This window comes from Hibiscus syriacus, unplaced genomic scaffold (genome assembly GCF_006381635.1).
Source record: "Hibiscus syriacus cultivar Baekdansim isolate YM2019G1 unplaced genomic scaffold, ASM638163v2 tig00013285_pilon, whole genome shotgun sequence".
NCBI lineage: Eukaryota > Viridiplantae > Streptophyta > Magnoliopsida > Malvales > Malvaceae > Hibiscus > Hibiscus syriacus.
In genome coordinates this window covers 1,054,964-1,076,102 of record NW_024062299.1, presented here as the reverse complement: position 1 = coordinate 1,076,102, position 21,139 = coordinate 1,054,964, and the positions used below count along the sequence as shown (strand labels likewise).

The 21,139-nt window shown below is 36.6% G+C and overlaps 3 protein-coding genes and 1 long non-coding RNA gene across 5 annotated transcripts; 2 read left to right on the top strand and 2 right to left on the bottom strand.

Annotated features, from left to right (window-relative positions):
- Nucleotides 1-11,626: 11,626 nt before the first annotated feature.
- Nucleotides 11,627-13,659, top strand: LOC120205822 (syntaxin-61-like). Of its 2 annotated transcripts, none has more exons than XM_039205616.1 (8): nucleotides 11,627-11,720; nucleotides 11,849-11,930; nucleotides 12,017-12,130; nucleotides 12,291-12,404; nucleotides 12,602-12,783; nucleotides 12,874-12,964; nucleotides 13,091-13,156; nucleotides 13,294-13,659. In XM_039205616.1, exons 2-8 carry the CDS (start codon nucleotides 11,877-11,879, stop codon nucleotides 13,402-13,404), a joined length of 732 nt encoding a protein of 243 aa, XP_039061547.1. In that variant the 5' UTR covers nucleotides 11,627-11,720; nucleotides 11,849-11,876; the 3' UTR covers nucleotides 13,405-13,659. The 2 variants fall into 2 exon arrangements, with proteins under 2 accessions (XP_039061547.1, XP_039061546.1); XM_039205615.1 differs by lacking the exon at nucleotides 11,627-11,720 and adding an exon at nucleotides 11,734-11,767.
- Nucleotides 13,660-15,476: 1,817 nt separating this feature from the next.
- Nucleotides 15,477-15,791, top strand: LOC120205820. The gene is made up of 2 exons (XR_005524061.1): nucleotides 15,477-15,574; nucleotides 15,661-15,791. It is a non-coding gene; the product is annotated as an uncharacterized LOC120205820 (long non-coding RNA).
- Nucleotides 15,792-16,274: 483 nt separating this feature from the next.
- Nucleotides 16,275-17,116, bottom strand: LOC120205874 (rac-like GTP-binding protein RAC13). The gene is made up of 5 exons (XM_039205652.1): nucleotides 16,940-17,116; nucleotides 16,760-16,847; nucleotides 16,590-16,699; nucleotides 16,441-16,504; nucleotides 16,275-16,354 (listed from the first exon to the last, which is right to left on the bottom strand). The coding sequence occupies exons 1-5, from the start codon at nucleotides 17,036-17,038 to the stop codon at nucleotides 16,275-16,277; spliced, it is 441 nt and encodes a 146-aa protein (XP_039061583.1). The 5' UTR covers nucleotides 17,039-17,116.
- Nucleotides 17,117-17,627: 511 nt separating this feature from the next.
- Nucleotides 17,628-19,711, bottom strand: LOC120205819 (D-aminoacyl-tRNA deacylase). The gene is made up of 8 exons (XM_039205614.1): nucleotides 19,546-19,711; nucleotides 19,381-19,472; nucleotides 19,210-19,276; nucleotides 18,798-18,828; nucleotides 18,578-18,718; nucleotides 18,212-18,237; nucleotides 18,046-18,104; nucleotides 17,628-17,932 (listed from the first exon to the last, which is right to left on the bottom strand). The coding sequence occupies exons 1-8, from the start codon at nucleotides 19,693-19,695 to the stop codon at nucleotides 17,902-17,904; spliced, it is 597 nt and encodes a 198-aa protein (XP_039061545.1). The 5' UTR covers nucleotides 19,696-19,711; the 3' UTR covers nucleotides 17,628-17,901.
- Between the last annotated feature and the right edge of the window lie 1,428 nt (nucleotides 19,712-21,139).

Sequence of the window (21,139 nt, the reverse complement as noted above, 5' to 3'; positions counted from 1 at the left end):
TCATTGGTGGGACTCAAACGCACTGTCAGGGGCCCAGATGATGTGGAATTTTGTTTTATTCACTTTTTAAACAAAAATAATATATATTAATTATCATACACTTGTAATTTATTTTTCTAGATTTACACCGTTAAAATCGTTAATCACGTGGTTGGACTCATGGGTCATGAACCATTAAAATTGTTTTAATATTTTTAAATAATTAATATGCTTTATTTTAAAATAAATGTTTAATCAATATATTTTTATTTAAATATATAATTTTTTTGTTAAAATGTGTTTATTTAATATTTTATTCCATAATTATTTTAATATCGATTTGTTATGTGATATTCGTTAAAAAATATTATCTATTATTGGTGAGTTTTTTTTAACATTGTAACTTCTTAAAAAAAAGATTTTTCAAATAAAATAAATAAAATCAAAAATGTTTTTTATGAGAAAATTTATTTTCAAACTGTGGTTGTCTTCTCAGTTCTAGGCCTGTAAATTATGATAATGTTAACAAAGAGGTCAATACAATGAACCAATACTCTATTCTATTATTGAGCTAAAAGCATACTGCTATTTATACACGTGTTTACAGCCAGCTTATAACCAAGTAACTGCTTGGTAACTAACATAACAACTAACCACCATTCTAACAACTTGCTAACTACACAACTAATTATAACGCCCATCAGCTAAGCAACTTCATCATTTAACATTCTCCCAGCTTCTTCTTCTTCCCTCCAAAGAAAAGACTGCACATTCACATTGGCTTTAAACACCTCAAACCGAGCAGCAGCTAGTGGCTTAGTAAATCCATCAGCAACCTGATGACTTCTAGTCACATAGTTAATCAACACTTGCTTCAATGCTACTTTCTCTCGAACAAAGTGAACATCAAGTTCAACATGCTTACTCTTGGCATGGTAAACTGGGTTTGCTGTCATGGCTACAGCACTGCTGTTATCACACCAAACTATTGGAGTTTTCTGCCTTGCAACGCCTAAGTCATTTAGAAGAGAATCCACCCATGTTGTCTCAGCAGTAACGTCTACTACACTTCTATACTCAGCTTCCATAGTTGATCTGGACACTGATTTTTGTTTCTTGGAGTTCCACATCACGATATTGTCACCAACATACACGCAGTAACCTGAGATCGACTTGCGATCATCAGCACTTGCAGCCCAGTCAGCATCAGCAAAGGCTACTATATTAAAACCTGCTACAGCTGGTGCAATGACCAAGCCATGGTTAATTGTTCCCACCAAATACCTTAAGATCCTTTTAACAGCAGCAAGATGCTCTTGTCTCGGAGCATGCATGTAATGTGCTGCTTTGTTAACACTAAAGGTTATGTCCGGGCGAGTGTGACACGCATACAACAACACACCTACAATGCTTCGATATTCATATGCATCTGGTAGCAATGTCCCTGCATCATGACTCAACTTGGCAGATGCGAGCATTGGTGTAGAAGCAGGATTAGCAGTGCTCATATTTGTCTTCATTAGCAACTCTAGAATGAACTTCCTTTGGTTGAGAATCAACGAACTGCCAGAACGTTTAACTTCTATGCCCAAAAATAAAGCAAGTCACCAAGATCTTTCAAGGCAAATTCTTTCCCAAGAATTTTCACCACTTCTTCAATCTGTTCATTTGAATTCCCAATCAACACAATATCATCTACATACACAAGTATGTAAACACAGTTACCCTCTTTCCAGCAGACAAACAGCGAGGTGTCAGCTGAAGACTCTTTAAAACCAATTTTGAGAAGACAATTTTTCAATTTGTCATGCCAATTCCGAGGGGCTTGGCGTAAACCATACAGAGCCTTTTCTAACCTGCACACCAAGGGACTACCATCTACAGCCACTTGCTCGAAACCTGGTGGCTACTGCATGTACACTTCTTCATGCAAGTCACCATGCATGAAAGCATTGTTCACGTCCACCTGACGTAATTGCCAGCCATTGGTAACAGCCAGAGAAAGGACCACATTCAACGTCGTAAATCTAACGACTGGACTGAACGTCTCTCCAAAATCGTGCCCTGGCATTTGAGAGAATCCTTTGGCTACTAACCGCGCTTTATACCTGCTAATAGAGCCATCGGGATTCTTCTTCAACTTGAAGAGCCACTTGCACCCTACGACCGAGCGTTCTTCAGGTAACTTAACTAATATCCACGTACCATTTTTCCTTAACGCCTCTAACTCAGCAAGCACTGCTGTTCTCCAGTGAGGTGATTGAATTGCTTCATGAACATTAAGGGGTTCCATGTCAGCATAACTAGCCACATACAATTTAGGCTTAAATACACCACACTTACTCCTCGTCATCATCGAATAGCGGTTAACCACACCAACACCATTGCCATCACTCGAGGAGGTAGCATTGTCAACGAGATCAGCTGTTGCCACAGGTTGCCTCAGATCTGCTGACTCAATAACTTCAGCTGTGGCACCTCCTACATGCACATCTTCACGAGCAGCAATTTCGAGTGAAGACTCACCATGATCAGATAAATCCTGATCCACATGACCAGAATTTCCATGCATAACATCTTCATTTGCACCAATCATTTCTTGTGGAACTGTTTCAGACAATCCAGCCACATCCTTATCAGCAGAATCTGTTCTTAGACTCGAACCAACTGTGTTACCACTCAATTGTCTCATGTCAGCAACAATTTCAAGTTCAGTAGATTTTCGTTTGTTGACTTGACTCATGTTACTCGACTCTCCAATGCCTGCAAATGGAAAAGTAAACTCATCAAAGACAACATGTCTGGAAATATATATACGTCCACTAGTTGCTAGACACATATAGCCTTTGTGTTGAGGGCTATAGCCAAGGAACGTGCAAGGCTGTGAACGGAACTCGAGCTTCTGCTGCTGAAACACCCGTAGATGAGGAAAGCATTTGCACCCAAAAACTTTCATAAAATCATAATCCGGTTTCTTTTCAAACAACTTTTCATAGGGTGACAGCCCTTCTAAAACTCTAGTAGGGAGTCGATTGATGAGGAACACCGCAGTAGTAGCTGCATAGTACCAATAACGCAATGGCATAGTAGCTTGAGCTAACAGAACCAAGGCGAGTTCTATGATATGTCGATGCTTCCTCTCGATCACACCGTTCTGCTCAGACGTATGCGGACAGGTAACACGATGCTCAATCCCTTCTCTTAGGAACATGGTTGACAGGCTGCGATACTCTCCACCCCAATCGCTTTGCACAGCCTTCACAGTCAGCCCAAACTGAGTTGCTACCATCTGCTGAAACACCTTGAATGTGTTTAGAGCTTGTGACCTATCTTTCAGAAAGTAGACCCAAGTGTGCCTTGAGTAGGCATCAACAAAGGACAAGTAGTAGCGATAACCATTCGAAGCTACATGAGCTGGTCCCCAAATGTCTATGAAAACTACTTGAAAAGGTTTAGAATAAACAGTTTTAGAGTTACAGAAGGGCAATTTATGGCTCTTACCAATGCAACATGCTTCACAAACTTTATTCACATTTTTATTGACTTGAACATCCATAGCTTTGCATACACTTGCAACTGTTTCATATGTTGCATGTCCTAACCTTCTATGCCAAAGGTTATAAGCATTACTAACTGAAGCAACATTTACACACGCATTTTTACAAGCATTTGAGACAGTAGTACTAGGAAATATATAGAGTCCATCTTGCATTCTTCCTTGAAGAATCACCTCTCCACTAGTTGCATCACGAACACAACAACCTTGTGCATCGAATTCAAACACTACATTGTTGTCCCTAGCAAACTTGGATACAGACAACAAATTTTGTGTTATGCCAGGCACATGAAGTAAATCATTGACAAGCAGTATTCTAGAGGCAGATTTCATGATTGTACTGCCAACTAAACCAACAGATAACGAGACACCATCACCCACAATTAACTTACCTGGACCACTGCATCCAGTCTTATGAGTTACCACATCTGCATCTGGGGTAACATGGTGGGTGGCTCCAGAGTCAATGATCCACTTATCCTGCTCAGCTGTAGAAGTATTGGCACTTGTTGAAGCATGTAACCGAGACCCTCTCAAGGTGCACATACAATTACAGTTGTCATATGCAGCAGTGTGAGCTTGAGCAGACTCCTCATCATACCTTGACTGAGTGTTAGTAACTATTTGAAAGGACTCATCATAACGGTGCCAACACCTATCAACTAAGTGCCCAATTTTACCACACAGTTGACATTGGACCCGTGGTCTACCTCGCCCTTGACCTGCTCGACCACCTGTCCTGCCACCTGTCCGAGCAGTGGATCCATGATCTCTATTATAATTCGAATAAGACCGTTTGGTGTAATCACCTATGCCAGCCCCACGAGCAACGTGAGCCGCAGCCGTCACTACTTCTTCTTGAGCTGCAAAACCAGCAATTTGAGTTTCTGCATCTATCAACATAGTACAAACCTTATCTAAGGGCAGCATATCACCACTCGATGTAATAACAGCCATGAAGGGCTGATATTCCCGAGGTAGACCTTTCAAAATACTGGCAATATGTCCTACAAGTGGAATAGGGCTTCCACACGAGGCCAAAGCATCACAAATCTCTTTGACTTTAGCAATGTAAACTCGCATGCTATCTTCTCCCTTCTTGAGAGATTGAAGTTTGCAGTGTAAACTCATCACCGAGGTTGAAGACCTTGTTGCAAAATATTGCAACACCGTAGCCCATATTGATGAGGCTGTGTCAGCTCCCACAAACTGTGACAAGAGGTGTGGACTAATAGTAGATAGTAACCACGACGCTAATGCACTATCTTGGGCGACAAAGTCATGATACGCTTCATTTGGAATCAAACTGCCATCTTCATCAACTGTCATTTCTGGAGGAGACTGCATTGCACCGGTGAGAAGGCGTTCAAGCCTATGACTACGCACCGTGAGCAAAACTTGTTGTTTCCACAACAAGAAATTTGTTTCATCAAGTACCACAATGATTTTATTGTTAGTGAACATTGAATCATAACATCCAGAAGAGAAAAGAACAAGAAACACGTAAAGAATCTGTTAATCAATCAAGAACCTCATACCAAATAGTTTAGCAGCTATCTTTCAAGCTTAATATGCACACTACAAGTCTCGCAGCAAGAAATACATGGCTCCAGGATCTTATGGCGATTGATACCATATGAGAATGTTAACAAAGAGGTCAATACAATGAACCAATACTCTATTCTATTATAAATGAACTGAACGTTCAGCGAACCGTTCATGAACCGTGCGATAAGAAGTTCGTTTATGTTTGTTTATTTGTTAAATGAACGAACATAAACAAGATTTTACGTTCGTTTAATTAAATGAATGAACAAGAACAAAGGGCTCGTTCGTTCATTTACGTTCGTGAACGTTCGATTATATGTTCGTTTTATGTTCGTTCATTTATTCATTTATGTTCAAACAGAGGGCAAGTTGAATATGTTACGAATATTATTGAAGTTGTTTGGATTTCAAGAAGATTGTTTTGTTGAACAAATTAACTTTAAGACTTTATTATGTTCATATAGCTTATTTATGATTTATGTATGTTTTTGTCGTATTCGAACAAATTAACTATAAAGTTGCAGGTTACATTAATGAATTTTAAGTTGTTATTCTTGTTGTTTACTTTTTTTACATTCGTTTGTTGTGTTCGAATAAGTTTTTGTTTGTTTGTGTTTTTCGTTTATGTTCGTTCGTTCGTGTTCGTTTATTATTTAAATGAACGAACATGAACAAGCTATATTCCTTAATGAACGAACATGAATAAAAAAAATTTTGTTCGTTTATGTTTGTGTTCGTTTATTTATTAAATGAACGAACATAAACATACCTCCGTTCATGTGCGTTCGGTTCGTTTACATGCCTACTTAGTTCCCACGTTGTTCTCGTTGTAGTGTTGGCGCCTCTCAACCCCGTTCCTTTTTATGAGTGATAGATATTAATAAAATAATTTTTAAAAAATTATTAGATGTAAAGGTTAACGGGTTTGGCCGGCACCGGCACCGACGAGGTTTTCACAGCTTATAATCTTTAATGTAAAGGTTAATTATAACAGGCAAAACTCTGACTGAAATTTTAAATTAATTTTATAACTGAATCGTCAAAATATATAAAAATGTAGTAATAATTTTCTATTAATCTAATATTATCCTAAGTGCTAAATGCTAACTGGAATTTGATATTAAATTTTTTAAAATTAAATTAATCAAAATTTAAACGCGTACATACTTACCACAAAACTCCACCTACGTTCTTATGGACTTCACGTTCTTCCTTTTTCTTTCTTTGTCTGAGATCTGATATTTGAAAGCCACAAAAGTCGGACTAAGTCGAGAGTCGAGCCGGTGCGGACCCTGTAGCATGCATAGCGATCTATAATCGAACCAGAAAGGAAGTGTGGAATAAAAATGCAGAAAGTAGGAGTTGGGAATCCCATCATGAAGGTTAAAGGTTGATAATACGAGGTTTTCTTATCATAGGCATGACAAGGCAGTTGCATTTCATAAAATTATTACAAGTTTTCAGTTTAAGGTCTTGAAACTACTAGATTCTTGAAATAATAAAAAGAAAACACATACAGCCTTCAGCAACCATAGGCATCTTCCATCTCGACAGCAGCGGCATCCGCTGCTGCTTCGTCGATATATATAGTAGTTATCGTGACAATGCTGCAGAATTTGTTGTAAGAACAATGTCAACAACTATCAGTACCGAAATTAACTCGAAACAATCGCATAGAGGTGAATCGCCTATTTCGTGACAACACTGCAATGCAATATTGAAAATCATTCGTCCGACAACATAGAGGGTTGCCACTTAGTACAATTTCTTCAGACCGTCCGTGTTCATTGCCACTGGAGGCTGGCTTCGGGTGAAACGTTTCTCCGAATCGAGGTAAAAAGAACAATGGCCCGATGATGATGTTGCCTGCACCATGTTGTCTTCCTTGGTACCATCGAGACTTCCCTTGGTCAAGGAGAACCCAAAAAGTCTGCAGCTACTTTCACACGAGGAAGCTAATTCTCGGTTAGTCCGGAACGCAGGTTGAGCAGCCAGAGGTGGTGAATCGACGACAGAATCATTAGTATGACAAAACGAATCCATGGTAACATGATCCCTCCCACGAAATCATGTTCGACAATTGAAGCTGGTAGTAACTTCGTACGTATTTTCAGGGCCATTGAATCGGATTGCTTGCTTGTTGGAACATTTATACCGAAGACAGTGAGGAAACTTGAGCAAATGCAGCAGATGGTTGTATAGGACTATGAGTAGTATAACCCTGCGTTGAGGACGACCATCCACTTCGAGTCCCAAACAATTGACCAACATTAGGGATGACACTGGGACTTTCATTTCCTCGAGTCTCTTCCGCACTTGAGCCTTTTTCATACGGAGAGCTTACAAAAATTTCTTGACCTTGCAAGACCATCTGAAACCGGAAAGGTTCCGTAAAGTCGGATGCTCCAATTCCATATGTTAGAAGAAAGGACCAAATCAAATAAAGCTGCATGACACAGGAAAGAGATTTAGCAATGCAGAACCTATCAGGAACTATAAATTCTGGTTCTCCTGAAGGCAACCCAATCCTATTCCTTTTCGAATCGGGTGACTGCAAGTTGTTTGAACTACAAATAGAATCAGATGGTTCTATTTCCCAGGGAGAAACCCTGCCATGCTTGTTGGCGTCAATATCATCCCACCTTACCTACGAAAATGAGTCAGAAAGAACAATTAGGTTAGCTCTAGTAATACCACCTGTTGGTCCAACAGGATAAGATCCTTGGGGTTCGAATTCTGACATTGTGAATGAAAGAAACTGGTCAGAAGGGTTGCCCCATAATGGTCCGATAAATCGGAAACAATGAGGATATATCCAGTAAAAGATTTTCTCATAAGTAAGAAAGTATGCAAATACACCAACAAGCACCTCCATTTTGAACCAGGCCATCTAACAGGATCCAAATCGCTAATTCCCATTATGACTCCTATGTTTCTACCAAAGAAAAAAAGAAAAAGCAATTAAGGCCCTGATAGAACTGTGGTGTCAGTCTACCCTCTTCAGGCTAAAAACTATAGAATTTCAAGAGTTGCAGGTTCAATCAGGTCGCACCTTCGTTCTGCTGCATCTTCAATTTCAAACCGCATTTTGAACCTCATCCCAAAAGAAAAAGAGCTATCGAGACTCTTCCGGAATTTACGGATTGGTAATATGAACTCCAATGAACTAGCCCTGCTACACATCAATAAAATAGTTTTAAATTCTTTTACTCACTTTCGAATTGTGTCCTCTGAATATTGATTGTCACATATATGAATGGTGTAGATAGTAACGCACCTGTAGTAAATGCTGAAAACACTTTTTACAGATACAGCATGGACCACATCTACAAAAGTGTTGTGGTTCAATTGCTTGCTACACAAAGATGGAAAGGAAAGGCCATTTTTAATTTGGGCTACTCTTCCGATTCCCAGACTCAATTCTCCATACTCACCCCTGCCAGCAACACTAAACAAGATTCCAATAAGATATTAATTAGGCCTTATAGAAAGGGACGACTTCGAACCTAATAAAAAGCACAGCATCTCCAGAGACGAGCTTCTTCTTGTTTACAAAAGCACTCCATCCAGAAGTGAGAAAATGCCTCTGTGGTTGCCCTGCACAATCCGAAAAAGAGAAATGAACAGCTAATCAAGGCTTTGATCCAGAATTATCATCCATTAAATTTAGTGCATACCCCTAAAAATGTGTGGAAATCTCAATTCCATGCCGTGCAGATCTTTTGCAACAAGCTCCTGTGATGGCCTCTGCTTATTATAATCCTACAGATCCAATCAACTTAATCTCAAAAGGCTATACAGACGAGTACTTCACCTAAACATACCGAATTCTTTAAAGAGATACAGAAGAAATAAACAACAAAAATGTAGAATCAAATGGAGTGCAAGTGGCGTACCAAGGGAGTGAAGCAATCTTCAACAGCTCAACGAGGAATGGAGATGCCTCCATGAGTACTGGTATCAGAAGCGGTAAGGGTCTTGCAGAACATGTGCGGTGTGGTTGACTTAATATCTGCTTCGGCATCCTCCTCGTCACCGTCTGCCTCCATCTTCCCGTTTTGCAACATCGGCTCAATTTGCTGCATTGCAAAGCTTACATAAAATCAGACCCAAAATTTCAAAATCACCTTGAAACCAAATGAGAAGTACATAAAAAACAACAAAATGATGAATCAATTTTTTTTAAAGAAAAGAGATTAAATTCATCACCACACAATGATTTCTAATTCATAATGATGTCATTGTCCTATCCCTATCAAGTTAAAGAAAATGAAGCACCTAAGGTGAAGACAACCATCAGGTAAACAATAGAATAAAGCTCACCTCATTTTCAGGAACCAGTGAAACTTGAGCACAAACCTCGTCCGTGGAACCCTCAGCCTGCCAACAAAAACAAACATTTTCATAGCGATGGAAAACCAAAAGCAAATAATAATTAAAACCAACAAAACCACAAAATTATTATAAAAAAAATCCAAACTTCAAAGCTCTCCCCTTTAAAAAACATGTAGCTAAGCTTACATGGAGCTTGACATCAACAACCCGACAAAGCACATGAGGGGGAAGATCATATACTGAAGCTAAGCCTGAAAAACCGGGAACTTGTTCCAAGTGTCCCTGAGGGAAGTACACCACTAAACTTCCTCTCTTTGGCAAAGATATAAGTGGACCAGCACAAGCATGCCAAAGCTCTAAACAAATTGAAGAACTAAAACCAGAAGCGCTTAGCACCGAAGATGGAGATAAAGAACAGCATGACGGCAATTCATCCTCCTCGCTCGTGTTCAGATCGATTAAACACCCCATTGAACAGTAAAAAAAAAAACCGGTTTCTCGGTAAGGTGAAGGAAAGCTTCAGTTTTTGCACTGGAAGTGAGTTATGAAGGAGAAGATATTTCATAGCTGCATATTTAGAGTCTGATTTTCCAAGATGCAACTTTGGCATAAAAAGGGAGAAGTTCTGAAAAAGAAACCAAAGGAGAAACCTTGTTTGTGTAATGGTTAATGGGGTTTAATCATAATTAAAAATTGAAGAACAACATTAGATGTGTTGCACTGGAAGTGAGTTATGAAGGAGAAGATATGTCATGGCTGCATGTTTAGAGACTGGTTTTCTAAGGTGCAACTTTGGCATAAAAAGGGAGAAGCTCTGAAAAAGAAACCAAAAGAGAAACCTTTCTTGTGTAAGGGTTGATGGGGTTTAATCATAATTAAAAATTGAAGAACAACATTAGATTTGTAATTACTTTTAATTAGATATGTACATATAAAATTAATTCATCCTATTTTTATATTTAATAGGATGAGGAGAGGTAAATAATAGGTTGTCCCTAACGTCAGATTGAGAGTAATTTTTGTAGAAGACCTTCGATAAATAAAATTATTAATTATCTATCATAAGACTTGATCCCAAAATCACAAAATTAAAAACTTATGCTCTATCAATCGAATCGAGTTGAGTGGCAATTGTAAGAGTACATTATATATATGTGGAAAGGTTGTTGCTTTTTGATGTTTTTACTTATTCTTGAGTGAAAGCTGTACACCAGTAGAAGCAGTGCTTCATCCGCTGGCTGCTGCAATGCTGCGAGACTGCTGTCTGCTGCAAGTGATGTGTGGCAGAAAGAGGGAGAGAAACAGTGAAAGACTAACTGGATTTTGATTTATTTTAAGTTCTGGTTATAAAATACAAAAATAGGGTAAACTATATCTATTGGTCACTGAACCTTTAACTACATATAATTTTGTTACCAATTTTTAAAATTTTACATTACCATCATATAACTTTCCATTCATTCTCTTTAGTATCATTGTTGTTGTTAATCATCATTAAGAAAACTGGCATGTCACATTAAAATCTTCTTCTAAAAGAGTTTCTAAAAATTCTAATATTTGATTTTTCTAAATCGACTATACTAACATTCTCGAACTATGATCTATATTTTAAATCGATTCTCAAAATTTTAAATATTTTTAATCGAGTCTTCAAAAATATCAATTAGGTCATTTTGTCATCATATATATTATTTTAACCATCCATAATGTATAAAAATTTAACCTACTAACTTGAATAGTTAAAATATACTTAATTGAATCAAACATAACTTCTAGTTATCTCTTGTTCCCATATGTAATGGGGTAATGGGATATAAGATAGTAGACTGCCCCCAACACTAGGTTGAGAGCAGCTTCCGTAGGAGACCTCCAAATTATGAAATGACCTCCATGAGACTCGATCTCATGACTTCGATCAGTTTAATTAGTTAATCGAACTACTTGGATTTTAAAATTGGATTGAGTTTAGATAATTTAAATTATTAATTGTATAATATATTTATTATAATATATATAAATCACACTTGAACTACATTTAACATCTAATTTAATGATTAAACTGACGAAAGGAACTTGTAAAAGTTGGGGGTGTTATGTAAAATAACGTCTCATTGAACTGGTCGGTTAACATGGGCTTATTTGAACGGCCACGATCATTTTCTCCCCAAAAATCACAGCCCCATAAATGAAGAAAATAGACGGAAGATGCCCAGATTCCAAAATTACGAATCCTTTTTCTCTGTTTTAGGGCTTATCGCAGAGACCTAAATCGCGTTTTGTCGTCCCTTCAATCCGTTCGAGTGTAAGCACCTTTTTCCTTACTGGGTTTATCTTGGATCAGTGGCAGGGGTAAGATGCCATGTGAAAAATTCATGAATTCGCTTTCTTACCCGAATGAACGCTAAAGGATTATTCGTTGAATGTTTTCAGGTTACAGTTAATCCCCATTACTCACTACATGTCTAAAGCTCAAGATCCATTTTATATCGTCAAAGAAGAGATTCAAGAATCTGTATGTTGGGTCTTTTTTCTTATCTTTTCATTTTTTGTCTTTTGGGGGATTTTCCATTAGTTGATGTTTTGGGTGTTTTGGTTCAGATTGATAAATTGCAATCAAGTTTTCACCAATGGGAGAGGATTCGTCCTGACGACGAAGAACGAGTACATCTCACAAAAGAGCTACTTGCTAATTGTGAGAGCATTGAGTGGCAGGTATTTGATTTTAAGTTTTCTCACTATGTTTAGAATGTATTTTTGGTATGGGAAAAATACTATGTTGGAATGATGTGTTTTACGTTGTGTTTATCTATTAATCGAATAATTTTTTTATCCAATTTGACATTGCTAACATGATTACTTTCTTGATAGGAAGGTAGATGAATTGGACAAAGCGATTTCTGTGGCAGCTAGGGATCCATCATGGTATGGCATTGATGAAGTGGAACTTGAAAGCCGAAGGAGATGGACCAGCAATGCCCGAACTCAGGTACCGTCTTTATTGTTTCTAAATATTATCTAAGAGTGAGTATTTCAGTAATGTTTATGTGCTATGTAGTCCGGTGCCACTTTCTCCTGTTATTATAAATTGATGGATTTTCGGTCGGTGAAAATTTTGGGTTTTGTGACACACGATGAATATTATGGGTTATGGATCCTTTGTTAGAGTGTATTTTGTTTGATCAGGCGGGAGATGTGAAGAAAGCTGTAGTAGCCAGAAAGGAAACTGGTAATACTGCAAGTGCAATGCACCGAGAATTGATGAGACTTCCAAATTCTCATCAGGCAGATAGATCCAACCTGTATAGCGCAGAAGATAATGATGACTTTATAGCATCGGAATCAGATAGACAAATGCTTCTCATAAAGTAGAGTTTTCTTTGCTGAACTTGTTTCATCAACATGCTTCCCTGTCCGATTTTACTAGTTTCTTATTTTTTTTCAATCGATGGTTGTAGACAGCAGGATGAGGAGTTGGATGAGCTTAGTGCTAGTGTCGAGAGAATAGGAGGTGTCGGGCTTACTATACATGAAGAACTTCTTGCACAGGTGAGTACTTGTATCTTCCCTGTAATTCCCCTGCCTCAATCACTATGGTTGACCATATACCGAATTTTTAAAGCCATCACAATCGATATGTTCGTACGCTAATATTTGAATCCCTTGGGTTTTCAGGAGAGGATAATAGATGATTTAGGTAATGAAATGGACAGCACGACAAACCGATTAGATTTTGTTCAGGTGATTCCCTCAATGCGATTGCATAGATATAAAGCAAATCCTATCCATGATCTGAAAGTAACATATTCAGGCTTTTGCCTTGAGCTTGTCTCGAATATTTAGTTTGATGAAAATTTCTTCATTTTTTTTCTTTGCAGAAAAAGGTTGCTATGGTTATGAAGAAGGCCGGTGCTAAGGGACAGTGTATGATGATATTATTTTTGCTAGTTTTGTTCATTATTCTATTCATTCTGGTCTTCTTCACTTGAGACCGGAGAGAAGGGTTAGTCTTTATGATGTTCATATGTGGAAGTGGTCTGATATTGGAAATAAACCGTGGGAGTTGTAAAGAATAGAGTTGTGTTGTTGATCTTTAGTGATGAAAACAACAACAACAACGAGAATGAAGAAAATTGTGTGTTTTGTGTGTTTCTGAAGAATTGTGGAACTTGGTTAGGATTACATGTAAGACAGACATATATTGTTACTGTTTGCTCCTTTACAAAGAATTGTTTCTTATCTTATTGTCTATGGCTAAATATAGAAGGCTTGCTAATGTCATGTGGCATCATATATTTTTTGTTTACCTTTGTGTTCTTCTTAAGATCTTGGCTAAACTACACTATTAGTCATTGAGCTTTTAAGTCATTTTCATTTTGATCATTGAAATTTAAAAACTTTCATTGAAGTTACTATTGCTAAGTAAGTTTTTTATTTTGGTCATTAGATGTTAAATTATTAACGACAACTGACTTCACATGCTCACATGTTTACGATAATGGAGTCTTTCATGTCAATAACCTTCGATATTAATATTTCTTATTTTCCAACAAATATATTAATTATGATATAGTTTCAAAGATAATATATGAGTATGTTTTAATATTAATTATAATATAAGTTAAAAATATATATTAATTTTATAGTTTTTTTTGGGATAATCTAATATTATTATAATTTATTTTATTAAAACAAAAGATTAATAAATAAGAAGAGTAAAAAGTAATAATAAATATATTAATTATAAAATACTATAAAAAGTATATTTATAATATTAATTAAAAAATATATTAATGTTTAAGTTTCAAATAATATAAAATAAAATAATAAATAATAATTATTCTATGTGACTTAATTTATTGCTGTTAACCGTCATGCCATGAGAAATTTAACTGAATTAACAGAAAGTGCCAAAAGCTTTAATAAGTTTGAGTAAAGTACACAAATGGCCTCTTGATTATAGGGTACTATTTTGTTAAGTCCTCCAACTAATAAAAGTTATAAAATGGTCCCTTAATAATAGAAAGTTGCTTTGTTGAGTCCTTCGATTATTAAAAGTTACAAAATAACCACTCAATTATTCATTATGTTCTAAAATTATAATTTTTCGTTAAAAAATTAACGATAATCTGAGATGGATGTTAATATGATGATTGATATATGATAAAGTTTGATCTCATAATCTCAAACGACTATCATGTCTCAGTCAGTATGTTAATGTCTAGTTGAGACGATCGTTAATTCTTTAACAGAATATGACGAGTTTGGAATATAATGAATAATCAAGTAACTGTTTTGTAAATTTTAATAGTCGACAGACTCAACAAAACAACTCCATAGAGTTGTTGAACTATTTTATAACTTTTAATAGTATGAAGACTCAATAAAGTAATATCGGGTGTACTTTACCCTAAATTTATCATATACAAGTTTCTATATGCCGGGGTTTTTAATTTTTTTTTTGGCATGTGAATGATTTGGAAATCTGAAAGATTTCTTATTGCCAACCAATAGCAAAAGCGCAAGGGAACTCAAGGTGTGATCGAGGTCAACAACCCTAATTTGGTGAAGCCAAAGAGCTTGAAAGCTAGAAAAGCAGGGGAAAACAGAACAAGCAAGGAAAGACTTGGGTAAGTCCACTAGATATTGCTTTACCTCTTATCTAACCTCCCTTGTCACACGGCTTACTGATCGTGTAAAGTTACTCGAATGGCTTAAGCACTGCAACATAATCATACATTGCCCCTATCAACTCCAGTTGAAGGGCTAATTCACATATGTTTTTTTTTTCTAGTTAGGTAGATGTTAGAGGAGTTGAATTCCGTAGGTTATAAAGTTAAAATGCTTGAAGAGGCTGTAGTTGTTGCGCATTATACCCAGCAGATATGTTTCCCTATGGGGGGATGAACACGCTGTGAGCTTTTAAAATCTTAATCATATGAAATCGCTTCCACATACCAACCTACATGCAAATGTTATGATTCTGCTTTGTGCGGCAATAAGAGATTATATCATGTGGGGTTTAGCGTACTGCCAATTTTCCTTGAAAAGAACAAAAGAAAGAACGATTAACTCGGAACTGTGGTAATACAGAACGCCTAGCCCATATTCGTCAACAGAGAGAAGAAGCTACTAAAAAACGAGAGGAAGAAAAAGCTGGTAAGAATCTGGAGCCGCAGCTGTTATTACCGAACTTTTTTTTGAGTTGTCGAGATCGATGAACATTTATAGTGAATTTGTTTCAGCGAGGGAGCAGAAGAAGCTCGAAGCTCGAAAATGACATTCCTTATTGCAAAGCTTCATATACAGCAAGTGTTTCTTCCAGTAGATGATTATATGGGTGCTTTCTACAATTTAGCTACAGTTGGTTTATATTCAAAGACTGGTCTTTTGTTATTTTATTTTTCGTTAAAATGTGATGTTTTTTTTAATGAAAGTGAATGTGAACTTGTAAAAAATTCTTTCGGTTTTCTGATAAGTGTTTTTGAGTGTAATAATAATCAATTTTCAAAGGAAAGTACATGATCTTCGGCTGCAAGATTTTCTCTTTGGTTTTGGTGGCCTCAAAGCTACCTTTATTGCAGCATCGAACACTTCCTTCACGTTCTGAAGAAACAGAAGAAAGGCAAAATCAAGCCTTTTAAACACTTCCAATTCTACATTACCATTGAATTTCACTGAGGTTACCTGTTGTGTTTTGGAAATGAATTCAATGTAAGTAATTGCTCCTATTATCTTCTTCAGCTCCTCTCCCTGCTCACCCAGTTTTCACGTTGATTCTCAGCATTAGTTGGAACAATATCTATGAACATTTACGCCTCGACCGGAAACCTCTGTGTGTCGTGATAATTTATGTTATTTAACTTATCTGAGAAGTTGATATTGCTGTTGATCCTGGGTGATCCTTCGGCTTCGAGTACTGCTTGTCACCTCTCAGATCTGCATTCGATTAGAGAGTAAAATGAAAAACAACAACAAGATGTTGTTGTGTAATGATGATGGGGATAGACCATAGACTAGATTACCTAGTTTGGTTCCAACGAGCACAAATGGTACATTAGGAGCATAATGTCTTAGCTTAGGGATCCACTGTAAGCCATGAAACAAAGCATTTTATGTCAATGTCGATGAAAAATAACAAAAGAAACTGGGAATTATAGCACCAAAACTTAACCTTTTTGTAGATGTTTTCATAACTGGCCTTGCTTATCAGAGAAAACGCCAGCAAAAACACGTCAGCTCCTCTATAACTAAGAGGCCTCAGCCTGTTGTAATCTTCTTGCCCTGAAATTTCACAGGTCACAAAATTGATTTGAACAATCGGTAACTCCTGTAAAAACTCACCGGCAGTGTCCCATAGGCCAAGGTTCACTGTGTTACCGTCGACCACCACATTGGCACTAAAGTTATCAAACACTGTTGGAACGTAATCCTATCACAAAAAGGAAACAAACAAGACCCAGTTCATTAATCATCACTTTTAATCACCATGCAAAATAATCCATAGCTCCCCCATCGCTGTACCGTTGGAAAAGTGTTGCTGGTGTATGAAATGAGCATGCAAGTCTTCCCCACCGCTCCGTCCCCGACTGTAACACACTTGATGAATCTCGCCGTGCTCATTTCTTTCTTGTTGTTTCGAATGAGCCTTGATTCGGTTCCCACAAAATCTGTTGTTATAAACAACTGGGAGACAGTGAAGTATGAAAAGAAATGGATGGCCGAGGGCCGACATTTTAACAGCTTTGCTACGAGAAACAACAAACTTTAACTGCTTGAGACCCGATATGGAATGATTACAGGGTGGGTTTTCTTAAGTGCAAGGACGCGGCTAGAAATAGGTGACCATTAAAGTGCGATTGGTGCTGCTGGTGTTGGTTGGTTTAAGTGTTGAGGAAGGGAGAACATCTGATTTGATGGGATTAATGATTATTATTTTGACGGTAATTGCTTGACCAGACGACAAACCATGATGTGATTAATAACAAATAGAGAGAAATTTTAGCATCTTTCTCCGAGTTCTTGTTTAGTTAACACTTACACTAATTTGCTGCATGTTGTCTTAAACAAGTGCATTTGTACATCTCATGTTGTAGGGAAATATTCTCTTGGAAAAGAATCACTATTTGCAGCAGCTGTGATCATTTCAACCTCATAGCAAGTACGTTACTAATTTGCTTGGCCATACTGTATTTAAATGACAAAGACATCATTGAACTTATTTGGTTGCACTTAGCTCTATTGTCATCAAACATTGCAATTGCGACTTTGGTAGGAGCAGGCCACCGGAGCTTAAACCCCCCCCTAAAAAAAACTGATTCGAGTCAGTGTCTCGTTCTGCTTACAGTTTTGGTCTATTGAATTTAGTTCGATTTTGATTTGGTTTGTACTTAAACTTGTGTACAACCATGAAGCCATCTAAAAAAATCTATTGTGACAAATTCTACAAAGATTTGCCAACAAGATAGTGTATTCAATCCACTAATTTAGGATTCTTCTGCCACTCCAGTTGTATTCCTGAAATGGTTCAACCTTGTTTTAGTATGTAGAACTCAACTGTGAGCATTAGGCATGATAATAACCGTGTTTATTACTCAATCACAGATACCACTGAGGTTAGTGATACTCACTTCGATAGTTGTGATGAATCCAACTGCATCGTTACTGGTCCATCGTTGACCAAACTAACCTGTAAATAAGTATGATGATCCGAGTCAAAATACACCCTGAATAACGTTTCTACTAAGAAAGCAAGAGAATTGAAACTTTGGTGAGAGGGACAGTGTGAAGTCTCACCTTCATCATCGCTCCAAATATTCCATCTACACCAAATGACCAAAACGAGTCAAAACAACTTTAAACACATTAGTCATCATCAATCAAATGAATTATGCAATGTTTGAGACCATCTTTTACTCTAAGAAAACTAGGAATGGACACAACATCTCAAGTTACCTACTTGATCGTTCAGAAAACAACTAATCGAATACTTTGAAAGAATCGAAATGCTCATATTCAAGTCTTGATTGACACTGGACCTAAGGTTAGAATCTAAACATGCATGCGTTCACAAATGATATAAAATTTACTTAAAAGAATGAACAAAAAATCATTTACAAATCAACCAATGAATAGATGGAATGGAGGGTAAATGGGATTAACCTTTTACTGCATCTGGTTTATAAGCTTTTCTGAATTTCTCAATTAAAGACTCATAGAAAGGCTTAGCTTTCTGTGGTGGCATTGCAACATGGAAGTCTGGTTTGTTACCCTTCAAGAATCCATACAATGTAAATTGACTCACTGCAGTGCCCCAAACAACTTCAGAATTCATAAAGCAAGAAACAATGAAAAAAATATATCCATTAAGCATCAAATTTACCTAGCAAAACTCCATAATCACGTTGCATGACCTGAAGAATCACCACAAAAATTGAAGTCACAAACTTTAGCCTTCAGCGTAAAACTATGGGCTGATGTCAAGAATTTTGTGTTAGGGGACAAGGTTGAGATAAAACTAGAAAATGTGTTAAAAGGACTTAAAATGGATTTGGTAGCAAGCCAAAAATGCAACTTTTTTTCATTAGACCAAGGTGCAAAAAGGGTTCAAATTGAATTATTAATTTTTGTTGGCCTAAAGTACAAATTTTCATTATACCAAAGGGGTAGAAGGGCTGAAATTAAATTATATTTTTTACGAGAGTCTAAGATTACAGTTTTCCCATTTAATCGATAGTCCCCTGACTTCTCAATTCACTGCAGAAATTTGGAAAGTAAAAAGGGGAGAAATTTACATTCTGGTCCCATCCTTTGCCAGTGCTTTCATTAGTGAACAATCTCATGTTCAAAACCTTTCTACAACTGCAACAAAAGATTATCCATTTCATTCTTCATCATCAACAACTACAAAATTCTAAAAAAAAAATGAGAATAGTGTGGAGACATGGAGTGAAACGCTTTGTTACATGTAATCGGCATCGGACTCGGTGTCTGAATCATGGAGTCCGACGAGAACGAGGAGACCAGGTCCGATTTCCGACACAATGCGGCCATCGACCTAGGAAAAAAAGGGTTAAGGTTATGATGTTTACGGTAAGAAAAAGAAGACGGTGACGATGAGAAACACTGACCTCGACGCTGGCGGAAGCTACCCTTTGGACGACGGCTCTCATAGCTCTGATTTGTGGGTTTCGGTGCTTCTTCAATGTGGAAGGAAATTTATGCTTACTTTTGGTGCATAATATGGAGGCGGAGTAGGGTGAAATTGGAAGACTACGCATTGCTCTTGTTGCGTGGCCTTTTAATTCTGTGAAATTTCGGATTCCAATTTCCGAATAAACTTTTTTTATTATGAATTTAACTTTAGCGATAATTAATTCAGATACCATTAAATTTCAAACGCTAACTTATTTTTATCGTTAAACTTTTAATTTTATCAATTTTAACATTAATATTTATTTTTAAGTACAATTATGTCGTTAATGATTTAATTGGACAATAATTGTAGTTGCGTGCCATGACACTGTTGACGTAATTGTCTCACCAAAATGATATCATTTTGATGTGACTATTTTAATGATTAAGTAAACTAAAACATTGTTTTGGAGAGTAAGCATGTCAGTCATTAACAAAGGAGTAACACAATTGTACTTAAAAGTAAACATAGTGCTAAAATTAATAAAATTGAATGTTTAATGATATAAACGAGTTAACGCTCAAAGTTTATTGCATCTGAAGTAGTTTTCCCTTATCTTAAATAATTTTTATTCCATAATATTTAATAATAAATGATAAAAGATTAATTGGTTATAACATTATTTAAATTATTAATAAATGAATTATAATCTAATATAGGAACATGCTAAAGGTATATATTTTTCAAAATAATATACATAAATTTATTTTTGTAATAATATGAAGTGATTAAAAGATAGTGTCCGTTTATAAATTTTTTTAATTAATTTACGATGTGTATACACTCTGTAGATATAACTATTCAACTTAAGAGATCTTAGGAGAACAGCATTTCATTTAACTATTTAGGACACTTGATGAGTTCGTATTTAGTTTTAATTAAAGTTTACCTATTAATTTTGAAATGAAATTATTTCTTCTTATGTTATTGTGGCCACTGGCCTATGGGCTTCGATATAGTTACATGCTCCTAAACAACGGATCTTCAGGCCCAAATACTTAAACACAGTCGTTTGATGAATGAAAAATTGGGGTATAAAATAACGGAATCGAGAAGGTCCGTTGAACTAAAATAACCTGCTATATTTTCTCTTAAATGTACAAAAAGTGCCCAACGTATTCTCGTTTTTCTAATTTGGTATCTAACGTTTTTTTCGTTCAAGTTTGGTGTCAAACGTTTCATTCCGTTACTTAAAATGGGTTATGTCGTGACGTACCGTTAGTTTTTTCCGTTAAGTGACACGTGTCACAATCTAGTAATTTTAAAAATTTGTTTTAAAAAATATTATTATATTTAAAAAAAAATCCTTATTTCTTTTAAATTACAAAAAAGCCCAAATCCTAACACCGAAGCTTACCCACGGCGGCGGACGACGATAATGGCGAGTACGATGTGACCCAACGGTTGGGTTTTGAGCGGACGGTGACGAAGAAGCTAAATATGGTGGCGGTGAGGCGAACGGAGGTCCGAGGCGGCCGTAATCATCCAAAATACGAGGTGTTGGGGGTGGGTTTTTGTTGGGATTTTGC

What these genes read in the sequence shown, in the direction of transcription:
- LOC120205822 (XM_039205616.1), top strand. Translation starts at nt 11,877, where the DNA reads ATGTCTAAAGCTCAAGATCCATTTTATATCGTCAAAGAAGAGATTCAA. An exon ending in AAGAAGAGATTCAAGAATCT is followed by an intron (nt 11,931 to 12,016) that starts GTATGTTGGGTC and finishes GTTTTGGTTCAG; the next exon opens with ATTGATAAATTGCAATCAAG. An exon ending in GTGAGAGCATTGAGTGGCAG is followed by an intron (nt 12,131 to 12,290) that starts GTATTTGATTTT and finishes CTTGATAGGAAG; the next exon opens with GTAGATGAATTGGACAAAGC.
- LOC120205874 (XM_039205652.1), bottom strand. Translation starts at nt 17,038, where the DNA reads ATGAGCACGGCGAGATTCATCAAGTGTGTTACAGTCGGGGACGGAGCG. An exon ending in TGGCCTATGGGACACTGCCG is followed by an intron (nt 16,700 to 16,759) that starts GTGAGTTTTTAC and finishes GTGAAATTTCAG; the next exon opens with GGCAAGAAGATTACAACAGG. An exon ending in ATGAAAACATCTACAAAAAG is followed by an intron (nt 16,505 to 16,589) that starts GTTAAGTTTTGG and finishes CATGGCTTACAG; the next exon opens with TGGATCCCTAAGCTAAGACA.
- LOC120205819 (XM_039205614.1), bottom strand. Translation starts at nt 19,695, where the DNA reads ATGCGTAGTCTTCCAATTTCACCCTACTCCGCCTCCATATTATGCACC. An exon ending in TGATTATGGAGTTTTGCTAG is followed by an intron (nt 18,719 to 18,797) that starts GTAAATTTGATG and finishes GGGGCACTGCAG; the next exon opens with TGAGTCAATTTACATTGTAT. An exon ending in TAAACCAGATGCAGTAAAAG is followed by an intron (nt 18,238 to 18,577) that starts GTTAATCCCATT and finishes CATTTGGTGTAG; the next exon opens with ATGGAATATTTGGAGCGATG.